This window comes from Lytechinus variegatus, chromosome 16 (genome assembly GCF_018143015.1).
Source record: "Lytechinus variegatus isolate NC3 chromosome 16, Lvar_3.0, whole genome shotgun sequence".
NCBI lineage: Eukaryota > Metazoa > Echinodermata > Echinoidea > Temnopleuroida > Toxopneustidae > Lytechinus > Lytechinus variegatus.
Window position 1 is genome coordinate 22,346,698 of NC_054755.1, and position 15,513 is coordinate 22,362,210.

The 15,513-nt window shown below is 37.3% G+C and overlaps 1 protein-coding gene across 1 annotated transcript; it reads right to left on the reverse strand.

Annotated features, from left to right (window-relative positions):
• Positions 1-11,906: 11,906 nt before the first annotated feature.
• On the reverse strand, positions 11,907-13,777 carry LOC121430024 (galanin receptor type 1-like). The gene has a single exon (XM_041627296.1). The coding sequence runs from the start codon at positions 13,751-13,753 to the stop codon at positions 12,617-12,619; it is 1,137 nt and encodes a 378-aa protein (XP_041483230.1). The 5' UTR covers positions 13,754-13,777; the 3' UTR covers positions 11,907-12,616.
• Between the last annotated feature and the right edge of the window lie 1,736 nt (positions 13,778-15,513).

Below are 15,513 nucleotides of genomic sequence, written 5' to 3' on the forward strand. Positions count from 1 at the left end.
CACCTACGGCGGTCGTACGGCGAGTTGAAAACAGCCGTTTTAAAGCTTGTGTATAGTTTTGGTAAATCCACCAAAATGCACCTATCACTATTCCAATTCATTGCTAGCTAATATGAATGGATATGCCCTATAACAGTTATGATGTGGAGGATATGAAATGAAAATGTGTTTTATAGGATAAATTTTGCGATTTTACATGGAAATTTAACTTGATCGGGTCACCCGATCAAATTGAAATATCTGTGTGTTTTTGTCTTTCAATTAAATCATATTCCAAATCTTGGAATGGGCTGAAACTTTCAAGATATGTTCTTTGTCTGTAACTTTTGGATATCTAATCACTAAATTTATAAGATAAGTGCTTGAATGCCCATTTTTTAAATTTAAAACAAGCATCGCCGAGAGAGGGCGCTATATATCCAAGATTTGAATATTTGAAATTTTCTCAGAGAAGTGCAGTTGGAAAAATATCTAACGGTCTCTACGCTTCAGTAAGACTGTCATATTAGATGATATTCGATTATCAATCACATTATTGATCCTTTACCAAAGCTATACACAGGCTTTAACATCTTGTTTGAAACAGCTTCATATAATTATGTAGGTGGTTTGAGTAAAAATGAAATAAAACGACTGTTTTCGACTTGCCGTACGGCCGCAGTAGGGGAAATGTGACTGCAGGATTTAATCTTAACATTTTTCCACATACAATGAATATGATCTATACTGGAATTATTGGCTATAGATTCAGTACAATACCTTTTCATTCAATTCAATCAATTTGGACATTTTCTTTGCCGAATAATCAACCTAAGTTGATTTAATAGCGCGCTCTCATGCATTCCCTTTTTTGATAGGAAAAGTGATAACCCAATGCTTTACATTGTGAAAACGTGATTATACTAATAGGATGGTATGCCTATACAAAGAGATATTGAATAAGCTTTTGAATCAAACGACTGTTACTCATGGCTATCACTTGGTTTTTCTTAGCTTAATGCCATGGTCACATTTGTTCTACGGCGGCCGTACGGCGAGTCGAAAACAGCCGTTTATAACATTTTTTGTCCAACTACATACAGGTGGTTTGAATCAAAATTGATAAAACGGCTATTTTCGACTCGCCGTACGGCCTCCGTAGAACAAATGTGACCATGGTATTTAGCTTATCTTAGTGTTGGCAAACTCCAAATATGTATGTCACCAGTGGCGTTCACATGCACTCCCACAAAAAACACGAAATTTGAAAATTATCTTGACTCGCGATTCCAAAATCGATAATCCCAGCATAATATTCCTTAATTCTAACCCCAGCAACACTAAAGCATAATGGAACTAAGATTATAATTTACGCTAAGATTGCTCTTGCTTTGATTTTATTGTTGTTTGTTTTTAGTCGAAATCGCTTTACATTTTCTCTGATGAAGGGGGGGGGGGGCCTCGAAACTTTGGAGAACAAATTTATTTCCAGGACGATCTGCCGTTCCGGCTCATCACCTTTCGACAAAGTCCTTCAAGTTGTTCATTGTAGTTTTATTTATTTATTTATTTATTTATTTATTTATTTATGTGTTTGATTATCCGTTTATTTATTTATTTCAAATGTTTTTGACGGGCATTTTCAATGCATTTACTTCTTCTAGAATTCGTTCTTTGTGGCGGTGCAAACATTCGAAAACTCATGTGTTGAGTTAACACCAACCCGGTATTCATATATGTCCACACCATAAAAGTGTTATAAAACAACACCAGATTGGTTTTGGTCTAACACAAGATAGGTGTTTATACAACACCAATTAGTATCAAAACAGCATCGGTTTGGGTCCAAACTGGTTTTCTTTCAATACTTCTCTGGTGTGGATAGATTCCGGGCTGGTGTTAAATTAACACCGGTGTTTTTGCAGTGCACTCACATCGTACATTGGCTCTAAGGTCGTCAGGGGTAAGTCCCGTAAAACCAAGGGCCTATACATTATGGATGGGCATTCTACGGTGTGAACGCTATTCGTTTTTTTATTCGAGTGAAATCCGCTGCCTACTTGTATGCCAATCTAAATGAGATCATGCAGGGTTTTTTTTAGTGGCGACCACGTAGTTGTAGGTTATATGCATATAATAATGGGATCGGCCATTTAGTCCAATCAGACGAACTGGATATTTGGATATTCATAAAAAACTAGGCCTATATCCGAAATCTGCTAAAAGTGGACGAATCGATTGTTTAAAGTTTAATAGACCAATTGGCTGAAGACAAACCGAGTAACCCCCCCCCCTACCCCATCTTCCCGACCTCCTTCCCTGTATTTACCTTTGACATCCTACACATGAAGAGAGAAAAGGGTGCAACAAACTCCCTTTAGCATACAAATTTAACCCAAAGCGCTCCTTTTAGGCACAATTTTGCACCTTTCCAAAATGGTGCAATTTTGCGCAATTTGAAGATTTCTCCTTTTCGTTAAAATGTCCCTATTTATGGAGCATTATTTTCTAAGTGTACACCAGTCAGAGTATATAGCATTCCAAGAGTGGACGTCTACCAGGGTGCCATGATCATTAAACCTGAAAATAACTGATAAATCTCTGAATAAACCAATTTATGTCGTAAGAGTTTTTACCTCAAATAACAGAAAATTTGATGACCAGCGACCGAAGCCCCGAAGCCTTGAATTGCACTTACCGAATCACGCCCGATGAAACACGTATCGACAGATCACAAAAGTAATTCATGAAACTAATCGAATTAAAAGAGGACCTTGTAACTATCTCCATTAAAGACTTTTAAAAGCATGACCAGCGCGGCCGGTCAGAAGCTCGTTCTATGCATACAGTGTCGGAGGCGATCTTTCATATTTCTTTCTTTATTGGTTGAAAATATTAATTGCATATATTGATCGGCCACGGTCGAGGATCGCAAGCCTATTAAATTGTATTGATTGTGATGTTAGCGTGAGAGCAGAAAGGGTGCTGATTTCAGTCGGGACAAGGAGATAACGTCGTTCTGGTGCTCGGCGTGCCTAGTGAAGGGAATGTATTGGAATTTATAGGTGATCTTTGCAGAGAGTGGTACGGTGAAGATGAAGTTTAGCGGCCATAAGCACCAAGGAGAGGGATAGTGTGAAGCAAGACCTTGAGTGAGTCATCGGAGAGAAGGAGAAGGAAATTTGCTGTAACAGTTGTTTGATATGGGGTGTTCATTCATAGTAAGAATATTCACGCCATAACATATTTCAATTATGAGTCTCCCCGAGACATGCTTTTTTTTTGTTATTACTTGTCTAAATAAAATCAATTCAATTCAATTAAATAAAGAAAAGTCTATAGGTTTTTAAGGGAGAAAAAAGAGGAAAGAAATAGAAGAAGTGAAAGAAACTTAAAGGTCAAGTCCACCCAACAAAAATGTTGATTTGAATAAATAGACAAAAATCAAACTAGCAAAATGCTGAAAATTTCATCAAAATCGGATGTAAAATACGAAATTTATGACATTTTAAATTTTTTTTTACTTTTCACAAAACAGTGAAATGCACAACTCAAATGGGACATTCGATGATGTCACTCACTCACTATTTCATTTTTTTTTTATTGTTTGAATTATACAATATTTCATTTTCTCTATAGATTTGACAATAAGGACCAACTTGACTGAATCATGTAGTATTAAACAATGCTAATTCCACATGCTCAGGGAGGAATTAATCGTTGTTTCACTTGACAATGAGGAGAAAAATAGGATATTCCCTATTTTATATAATAAAATACAAAAGAAATAGTGAGTGGGCGACGTCATCAGTCTCTTCATTTGCATAACCACCAGAATGTGCATGTAACTGTTTTGTGAAATTAAAGCAAAACTTTACAGTCATAACTTTCTTATCTTACATCCGATTTTGATGAAATTTTTAGTGTTATGCTTGTTTGATTTTTCTCTTTTTATTCGAATCAATTCTTTAGTTGGGGTGGACTTGTCCTTTAAGAAAGAGAGATAGCATTGTCATACACTTAGAATAAAAAAATATGATGAGATGTGGATATTTTTTCTGATCAGTGCTCATGTAATATGCTACATGATCATTCATCCCGCCATGATCTTTTCCAGTGGCGTAATGAGCCAAACGTTTTGAGGGGGTAGATATGTTTGAAATTTATAAAAAGTTGCAAGCGAGCGAAGCGAGCAAGCAAAAAGCTTCGACACCTTAATTACAAAATCCGATTTGTGATATACTTTTACATAATATTCAGAAAATAATGTCATATTTTATCCTTTTATCTTTCCTTTCTTTTTCGTTTCTTTTTTTTTGGTCGTGATTTCCAATTTTAATAAACATCCTAATAATTTTTATCATGATTATAGATATTGTTTTCAGTAATTAGATATTTTTTATTCTATTTTTATTTAATTTTACTTTATTTTGATTTTTTTTTTTTTGGGGGGGGGGGGGTCCGCACCAGGCCCACGCTAAAAATAGCCTGCACCACAGAATTAAAATTGCGTTCAGTAGATATAGCAGAGCCGTGCTAACTTTACGATCAACCACCCATCAAAAAAAAACTCGGGCACGCGGGCCTTCTGCTGGTCTGGTGCTGATAAAAGCAACATCAAAATAGCCCGGGGCTGGCGAGGACTATTTTAGCCCGCGGTATTAATAAACCTAAATATTTACGACTTAGCCCGAGAATGGTCCGGATCAGAGAGTTACTTACAGCGGTATCAATAGTTCTAAAGTTAAAGTTTCATTTCTCATTTTCCGGCATAGCAAGAGATAGCTTTTTTTATTTGTTTTATGATTTAAAAACAAATGTCATGAATTCCGTCCCAGTTGTGAATTGAAATGGGATAAACAGCTGACTATAGGACGTGCTTTAAAGGTATAATGAGCATCGAGTTTGGACATGCGATGAACGCAATGAAGACTGTTTATGGACGTAATATGCTCGCAGTTTGAGCATTGGGAGAAAAACAAAATATTTCCGTCCGACCACAACCAATTCCTTGCATGATTAACAGGACAGAGGAGGAACAATCTACAAATTGAGACCTGAACGAGTTGGAGTTATGGGTGCTTTTAAAAAACTGACGGCACACATGTTGCATTATATTTCAGTCCTGATCGTGACCGAGTCGTACCCAACAATGTGTGTTTTATAACTACATCATTTGCTCGATAAACAGTGAATGATTTAGGAGAGCATATTTGGATGAATGTCCCATTCTTTACTTATATGCCCCAGACACACTGACGGAATCGACTCCAGAACGAACAAAGCTTTATTGTCAATTTTGATGTATCGGTCGATTTGAAGCCAATTTCGTTGTACGATAGCTTCATGTTTTTTTTATAAGTGAAGATATCCCGCACAATTTAGTGTTTGCGAGGCTGCAAGCATTAAAGGGGAAGTTTACCCTGAAGAAAAGGTAATTATAAAAATTGCAGGGAAAATAATAAAAATATTGGTGAGGGTTGAGGAACATCCATTAAAGAATAGAAAAGTTATTAAAATTATAAGTTTTTGATTTGTGACGTCATATGCGAGCAGCTTTCCCATTATATCGTGGAGTAAAAATCAATCAAATGACTTTTACTGTACCTTAAATATATCAACATACACATTATTTCACACCTGCTCTTGAAAGAAAGGCATTTTAGTCATAATAAACCATTACAAAAATGAAATTTATTCATTTTATGTTATATAACATATATGACGTCACAAATGAAAATCATAAAATCCTAATACCTTTCTTAAACCTTGATGCATTTTTCTCAAACCTTCACGTATATTTCATTTTTTTGAACTTCACCTGTTTTAACGGAAGAAGAAACTGACATTAGTTGCAGTCACACCAATCAAAAGTGTAAACTTTCAATGGTAAACCTTCGACCGTTTCATTGGTGTAACTAGGGCATCAAAATGATAAAGAACGTGAGCTCTTGCATTGGCGCGACATTAACATTAACATACACTGCTAACACGTGTATAATAATATTGATCGCGTTGAAAAGCAAATCTCGAATATACCGCATACATTTGCCATGTTCTCCACAGTGACTTACCGAAAAAAATGAAAAGGAATCGAACTGACATGAAATAAACACGGATAAAGTATAATAAAAATAAAATAATACAAATTAAACTTAAGAACAGATATCATCATGTAAAACGGCGCAAACAAAAAATAATCAACCTAATGAAACTCCCAAAATAGCATAGCTGACAACTTTGTAATCAGTTAATCAAAGGTACTTATTTTCCTTTTCTAAAAAACAAGAAAGAGTACAGCTTGTATGTCTATAGACGACAGAAAGGGAGTAAAAAATAACTAAATACAGTTTTGTTTGTTCATATAACGTCCAATTTTATTCATACATTCCTAACACCACATGTAAGTTTATACAAGATACATTCACAAGCAGTGGCGTAACTACGGGGGGGCATGGGGGGGCACGTGCCCCCCCAATCAGCTGGCCAAAAAAAAAAAAAAAACGGGGAAAAGGAGAAAAAGAGGGAAAAGGGAAGAGAAACGTAGTGGGGAAAGAAGAAATTATTGTTCATTATAATGTTATATTATGTTATGTTATATGTTATGTTAAATAAGAAGCATTTTTTCATAGCTTTATAAAACATTATTTGCTTCATTGTGTCTTCATTGTTCATGTTGTTCCTGGTGTTCGCATAGACTGTTTAACTATATATATAATCCCGTTGTACTAAAACCTCCGTTTTCAAATCAATATACAACAAATATATTTCCTCGCAATTCGAGTTATTATTGTTTTATGTAGTGACATATTCTTCGTTTTCATGACTACTTAAAGTGATTGCCCTATTTTAAGGTCTTGATATAAAACATTTCCTGTCCGTGCTAACGTTCGCATAAGTAGATTGGTGAGATTTCTGCTCTTCATTAACTTAAATCAGTCCTTAAAACGTCAATTTTTCGGATCTGAATATCAAAAATGTTCAGCTCGCGCTTCGCGCTCGCATCACTTGGTTAGTGAAATACGTAGGGTCTTAGTGAATTTCTACAAACAAGCCTTATAATGCCCCTCTTCAGGTCTGAATTTCCTACATAATTTTCAGCTCGCGCTTCGCGCTCGCAGTATTTGATTAGTGAGATGCATATGATAATCATGATTACAATTACTTCAAAAAGTACTTCATGTGTTTAGATGTAATTCTAACAAAATCATTAGATGACTATGGTGATATAATTATGTATACCCTTAATGAATTCCTAAAAAACATAGTCCTTAAAATATCCATGTTTGGGGACAATATATACAAAAAATTTAGCTCGCGCTTCGCGCTCGCATCATTTGGTTAGTGAAATATGCACGGTCTTAGGGAATTCCTACAAACATGCCTTAGAATACCTCTCTTCATGTCTGAATTTCCTAAATTTTCAGCTAGCGCTTCGCGCTTGCAGTATTTGATTAGTAAGATGCGTTTGATAATCATGATTACAATGACTACCAAAGGTGCTTCATGACTATACGTGTTTAGATGTAATTCTGACAAAATCAGCAAAGGATGGCACGAGCATCAAATAGCATTAGATGACTATGATGAGATATTTATACTCCTAATGGATTCTGAAATATAGTCCTTAAAATTTCCCTGTTTAGGGTCAATATATACAAAATTTTTAGCTCGCGCTTCGCGCTCGCATTGTTTGTTTAGCGAGACAGTTACGTATCATGATAAAAACAACATTGCTTATTATGTCCCTTTTTAGTTCTGCCTCTGAATATCAAAAATTTTCAGCTCGCGCTTTGCGCTCGCATTATTCAATCAGTGAGATACATATCCGTTTAATGGCACTGCATGTCCATAAAATATCTCTATTAGGTCAGTATACCTGACAACTTAGCGCGCTCCCTAAGTGACTCAAAATTTTTGCTGGTGCCCCCCAATGCCGTGACCCACGGTACGCCACTGTTCACAAGGAATTCACACACTTTACACGCTAGGGTCTAATTTATGGGTCAACATTGACGAAGGTATAAGTCGGCTTTTCCCGTTTTTCTCCCTTGTTAATTCTTTATTTGATATTTTTATCAATTGAGTATCTCGTCATGCTTTTTATCTTCTATACACTTACAGAGGTGTGTTTGCAATACAATCACATCAAGCAAATGAAGCAATAGTTTGACATGAAGAATATCTCCCAATATCATGACAAAAAGCCGAACACAGTCTTAAAATAATGTCTACACTCTAAAAATCGCCGGTCAAATTGACGCCGAAAACCGGGACAGTTCCTGGTCCGTTGAGGATAAAAAAGGACCGGAAAATAATATCCGATATGACACAGAAAGGATCAGATCTGATCAAGAAACGTTCTCATCGGACCTCATTACTCGGGGTCGGGTATTTTTTGACCCGCAAGGGCCTGTGGCAGCATCTCTCCCGGTTACCGGATCACTCTGACACGGATTTTCGAGAGTGGTGAAAAAGATAATATTGAATCGCTATGACCATCTTAAGCCAAATAGTATCTTTTCATATTTAGTTTTTTTTTTGTCAAGACAATATAACACGATATCATTATATAAGAAATGATTGTACGTGCTCAAAACTCTTATACATTTTTCCAAGATTGAAAGAGAATTAAACCGGGTGCATCTTTTACTTCCAATGTGTAAAAGTAATGGTATCCTTCCAAACATTCTGGTGTATACTAATCATGATTTTATTTATGATTACTTCAACTACATCTAATAATTTTCATTATCGATTGTTACCATGGGAAATGACGTACAGAACACTAAAACTTCTTTGTCTGACGCTTAAACTAATTTTCAAGTTATTATCTTTCTTATTATCTATTCCTTTTTTTGTTATCTAATTGATGTAACTCACATGATTACAAATGCGTTCAGTGCGATCCGGTCGTATTTGAATTCCTGAAGATGTTGTGAAATACAGATCGAAGATATGGAATTCGTCGTAGTAACTATCACCAAGTTTTCTCTTTGGCAATTGATATACAGCTCTTGCAGAAATGACCATGTCCGAAATCAGTGGCATTGTTTTAACAGGGTTGAACAAAGGAAAAGAGGAGTTGAATTTCTATATTCTTGGGGAAGTGAAATTAAAACCAATATTCCAATTGATTTTTCTATTTGATTTCAATTATACGAACAAACATGAAAACTGCCTACTTCACAGGACTCATACATGGCGGCAAATAAAACATAATGCACGTCATTCCTATATAGGTTTAAAGTAATTGCGTATCCTTACTTTGAAATCACGGTGTGAGACCAAGCTGTTCACAATGAATATCAGTGTTTACTGGTAATAATTTTCTCACTTTTGATATTTGGTTATTTCTTTCTTCTTTCAAATTTGTTATGTTATTCCATGTTTTACATTCAAAATCTAAACAAAAAAATTGATTCAAATTGTCGAAGTTGATTGCTTATCAAATGATCATAAATCCCAAGGATATCAATATTTTTTTTCTAACAACATGTTTGCATACATTTTGCGCCTGTACATATTGTTTGTTACTGTATTATATCTTGTTCGTTAATTGCCTATCATTAGTAGTAATATTATGCGTTGTTCTTTTTCATTAACAGGGCCACATGGAAGACCACCAAATTGGTGATATGTGCCACCCTTTATATATATATATATATATATATATATATATATATATATATATATATATATATATATATAAAAAAACCCTCAAAAAAAGTTCCGCAACTCAAGTTTGAGTGCTAATAAATTTCTTAGTGTGCCATCATCATATGTAAAAGTGGTATCATTGGAAAGTATGATTATTCTTCTTTACGATCATGTGTCATTTGTAATGCTAGTGTTATCATGAAATACACAGACATGATAAATATGCAGCAATGTAAAAAATGAAATGTTGCAAAATTCGTTGCCATGTCATGTTTGAGTTCTGCAACTCAAACTGCAAGTTTGAGTGCTAATAAATTTCTTAATGTGCCATCATATTAATGTGCCATCATCATGTGTAAAAGTGATATCTTTAGAAAGCATGTGTCATGTTAGACATGAAATGTTGCAAAATGCGTCGTTTGCAATAGCGAATTTCCAATTGTTTCGAGGATGGACCGAGTGCATTCACTGTCACCTGCATGGTGGAAATTCTATAGAAATGGAGACTCTTGTTGGAAATCAATGCATTTTGCAACATTTCACTTCTGACTTTTCTCGATGTTCAGGGTGATTGCATATTCCATGATTACATAAACACAGCAAATGGCATGTCATTGTAAAGAAGAATAATTCAGCTTTCCAATGATACCAGTTTCATCTTTTATACTTCATTAACCAAAAAGATATCATCCCCAAAACTGAGTTGCAAAACTTTTTTTGAGGGGTTTATATATATATACACTCTAAAAAAGGTTACCCAATACTGGGCAAAATGGGAACATGCATGTTGGTTGAGTAAAAAAAATTTACGCAATGTTGCGTTGAAATAGCCCAATGTGGGGTAAAAAAACATACTCAGCAAACATACATGTTCCCTTAATACCCAATATTTGGTAAAATTCTACTCCGTGCTTTTAGAGTGTATGTATATACATATATATATATATATATATATATAATTAATAAATTAATAAATAAATACTCAAATAAATAAATAAATAGTATTCCGCAACCTTAGGTCAACAGCGTTTGATGAAAATCAAATTCTATCATAATTATACCAAGCTAGAATTATTCCTCTCAGTTTAAAAAAAAATGGCAGAGTCAGCAGTAATTTAGGCGTGTTTCTCTGCATTTAGCTTCGAGTATTTAAGCTCAAACGATTGCTGTAATTAGGTTCTAATACTTGTTTAAAAATGAAAAGTTGTATCATATTTTTTCTTTTAAGTTCGGCTTCAACCTAAGCACATGATCTGTTGATGTTTGGTCATATCATAAATTGTGCCAAAATATAATCCTATACATCATGTACATGTACAAACCTTTCCAGATATGTACAATTTAGGCTACTGACAAGATTTGGCCGACAGGGCAGGGAAATATAATTTTAGTCTACATATTTCCCTTAGACCACCATTACCAAGAGGTCACCTCTACTATAATGGCAGCAAATAAATATTTACAACGTTTTTTATCTCAAATCGATAAAATAGCCACCAATTAAAAATTTTTAACGGCAAGCAAGGAATACCTTGAATGTGCCTTGATAATGGACATAAAGTATAGAAGACGTATTTGCTCCTCTGCATATTCTTAAAAAAACACATTGTAAATCATTCATCAAAAATTAGTAATAACACAATATTCAAATGTGAACAACACTTAACTTGTATGTGAAAAAGGAGAACACGTATAAAGTGAACGTGTGGTTTTTGTGTGATAAGAAAGTGACCAAACATACTTTACAGATACTGTACAGCTATTGATATAGAGAACACTTATCGCCACTTTTAGAATTCTTATTGATATTTACATATTTAAATGAACAATATCATATATGCAAAGTACACATGGAAAATGTAAGTTTACCAATTTGAGCTTTACAAAATTTGTTACCACTACAATAAACCACGAAGAGTAATGGAATGTTATTCTGTCGAGCGTAGACATCAGTATAGGAACTTTGCGATTTGGGACGAAGCCTTTCGTACACATGCCCCTAAGAAGCGGGGCTGCTGTGGCACTGAAGGACCCACACATATTTGTTGAGGGTGATGCGTATATGATATACCATAGGCAGCACCCCTTAGAGATCAGGATAAGAAGGGAAAAAAATGTATTGCTCCCAAATCTCAAAAACTACGATCTGCATAAGATATGAACTTACATTAAGCCAGATACATTGAACTTCCGAACTGTTAAGGGAAAGAAAAAAAAAGATGGCCGTACTTACATGATGAACCATAGCTTTAGCGTCAACTTTTGATTGTATAAATATTTTTTTGGACATACGTGGTATGGAGAGGGAGAAATGGCGAGAGAAGAGGGTATTTGGTCACTTATCCCTTACGAAACACCTGTAAAACCATCCTGAGTATTTTTTTTGGAGAGGGTGGGTAAGAAAAGGGGCTATGGTGACGTATCCACTAGACCAAGAAAGTCTCCATTACCTTCTTAGAATGATGCGTGGAAAAACTGCGGTCTGTATAAGATATGAACTTATTTTAAGTTCGATTGAGTAGCATTTCTAAAATGAACTCGCACTTGAATCTTTATTTTCCTGATCAAGCCATTTGACCATCCTGTGGCTTTTTCTATTGGCTTCATCCGCATCTGCAAGAAGTATGTTCATTGGTTGAGTATCCGTTTGTCCATTTACAGCAGTCAAGCCACCATTTTTATATTCACTGTGAGTGTTTCCATTTGATTTGATAAAGTCATCGTTGGCAGCAGCTGGAATAGTTTCATCAATATCGCTTCCATCTGACAGGATTGATCCTTGTGTTACGTGGCCTGTAGAAATCATCATTGAGTTGTTCACTATTGAAGTGTTCCTAGGTGGTTTGTGGATATCATTGCTGGAAGGAAGGCTCGGAGGACTATTGGTGCGTACGTTTGTATCAATGGCTTCGATACTGCTAAAATCCTCGTTCGGAGCGTTATGTGACGAGTTGCGTACCGTCACCAACTCTCTTTGTCAATCGACTACGGTGCCACCTTGACTGGCACCAGGTTGGCTACTTCCGTTGCCTTTCTGATCGCCCTTTCCGCGGCAGAACAGCGACTTCAGCCCTTCCTGGAACTGCCTGTGTTTCAACGCGTAAATGAATGGATTGATACACGTGTTGCAGAAGGCGGCCACGACAGTAAAGTGATACCAGATGCCGTCGAAATTGAGTGGACCACCTAGGTTGAATTGCAGGAACGTAAACTGATTTGGGCTCCAACAGACAAAGTAAACGATAAAGAGGATGAAGAGCGTCACGGTGACATTCTTGCGTCGGGCTTGAGCTTGCTTGGATGTTGCGTTGTTCTTGTTGTTGGGGCCTTTGGGGTTGCCGTTGGTATCCTGCTTCGGTCCGCCACCTTGATCAGGAGCACCGACCTGGGCATGAACCTGGCGCTCTTTGATGCGTAAGGTGCGTAGAATTGTGACATACGCGAATGACATGAAAAGGCACGGAAAGAAGTATTCCCAACAGAAAAGGACCACACCGACGACGATTCCGTGGACTTTGCCCCACGAGGACTGAAATATGCAGCTTCCGTCCACACTAGCATACTGCCAGATGGGGAACACCCATTGCATTATTGGTCCGACGATCCACACAATCAGGATTACGATAATGGTATTGCGTCGCTTGAAGAACACTTGGTACTTGAGCGGGTGTACCACTGCTATGTACCGCTCGATGGACATTGCGGTAAGATTGAAGGTGGACACTGCAAAACCAGAGAAGACAAAGAATCGCGACCACCAGAATCGACAGAGGAAGAACCCAGACGCTCCGTCGTGCGACAGCTTATGGCGAACAATCCTAGTTGTTCCAAACGTGATGATGAACAACGAGGTGACGAAATCTGCGAGGGACTGGTTCAGGATGAAGAGGTTTGCCTGACTTCTTTTGGACCTGAGATGTCTAAAGACGATCATGACTAAAGCGTTACCAATGACCCCGATGCACCCTGTGGTCCAGTAGATAATCACGGACACAAGGTCACTTCCGGTCAACCGGTTCGATACAGGCGGCTCCGGTTCTGTTGCGTTTGGTCCTTCTGTTGTCCACATTGAGTCCGTAGACAGAAGATCCGTTGCAACCTGGGTTGACGCCATCTTGGAAGCAGTACGGCAATTACCTGAATACAAGAGAAAGGAAAGAGAGATGTGAGGAATGAAAACCGTTGACACGGTATACAAAACGGAAGAATAGTAGCAGCAGAAGAAGCTGAGCTGCAAATAACATGAACAAAGAGGCAGAAATAGAATCATAAGTTAATGTCACGATTTTATGACTATTACTTCTGCAAAGATATCTCAAGGAAAAGCCAAGTTTGCATAATTCAACCCCAAATATAGTGCTGCAATCACAAATATTGGAGATGACAAATTGGCTATGGTCCGTCTGGAGACGGTTTTCCCGGTGTAATTGGATACTCTGACTCCTTGAACTATATCTCTGGCAACCAGACTGAGGGCTCCGTAACACATACCTGTAGGTTAGCGATTAATCGCTAATTTGAAGGAAGGATTTTGATTGGTTCCTATGGTCAGTCTACTGAGCAACGGTAATCATAAAAAGCCATTTCATTTAGCGATTATTAATCGCTAACATATGTGTTGCAGGGACCAGGGGTCCGTTGCAGAAAGAGTTGCGTTTAAACGCAAGTCAAAAAATCAATCGCAAGTCCCAAATGCGCGCTGTTTATTGGTTGAAAAACAAGTTGCGCGTGATTGTTAGAGTTGCGATTGATTGCAACGGACCCCTGGTCAGTCTTGGTACGTGTAAGAGCTAAGATTGAACTTATCCCGAAAAACATCCCCTCTGTAACTAGACGACCTGTTATTTGGGACCTGGTCAGTCTTGGTGCGTGTAAGAGCTAAGATTGAACTTATCCCAAATAACAGGTCGTCTAGTTACAGAGGGGATGGAGTTCCTGGCATCTGTTTCCTTTTTTTCACGTTTCGTACTCTTCTCTTTCATCCCAATCATTTTCCTTTTTGTCTCTCTTCTACACTTTTCCCTTCCCCCCTAAGTTGTGTTATTACTCTCACTTTTTAGGGGGTCAAATATATGATCGTCATGACCTTACGCAGTGATTGGGTGCTTTGAGTATGAGCTGCCCCATCCCCTTCTTGGAAATTATACGAACAAACTTTCTAATCGCAAATGGCATCCAAAATTGTTCAACAGTCAATTATAGACATTGACAGTATGAAAATACAAAAGAAAAAACACCCAGTCATCTTGGTTGCTTATACCTTGGTCACATTTGCTCTACGGTGGCCGCACGGCGAGTCGAAAACAGCCGTTTTAACTTTTTTTGTATACATTTACATAATAGGTGGTTTGAATCGAAATTAATTAAACGGCTGTTTTCGAATCGCTGTACGGCCGCCGTAGAGCAAATGTCACCAAGGTATTAGTGTCATCGGCTGTACAGGTATGTACATTGATATTCACATCACTTTATCCCCATCCTCAGAAGAAAATTTCCTCGTTCGGCAGTGTCCTTGTCCCCTCCACTGTTGAATGGGGGGGGGGAGGTGTGGGTTGGTGCTCATTGGCTCATTGGATTAGATTCAGCACATTGCCTGATGACATCATTTACCATACGGTGTGCTTATCCACGAACATTTCATTCGTGGATAGATGCTGTACAGTCAACCTCATGATCACGTGACTTGCAACAGGTACTAACGCATTACTCTCTCATAGCCGAAGTGAAAACCATTGAATGTTTATCATAAATGGAGACGTGCATCAGAGCTTGCTCGGTGTAGCTTTTTGATAAGTGCAATAATCCATGTGACAGCGTTGCGTCACATGGGGCCAGGGGGCAACCTCCCCCCCCCCTCATATTATTCTAAAGTAG

Excerpts from the sequence above, each read along its gene's own strand:
- LOC121430024 (XM_041627296.1), bottom strand. The coding sequence starts at position 13,753 with ATGGCGTCAACCCAGGTTGCAACGGATCTTCTGTCTACGGACTCAATG.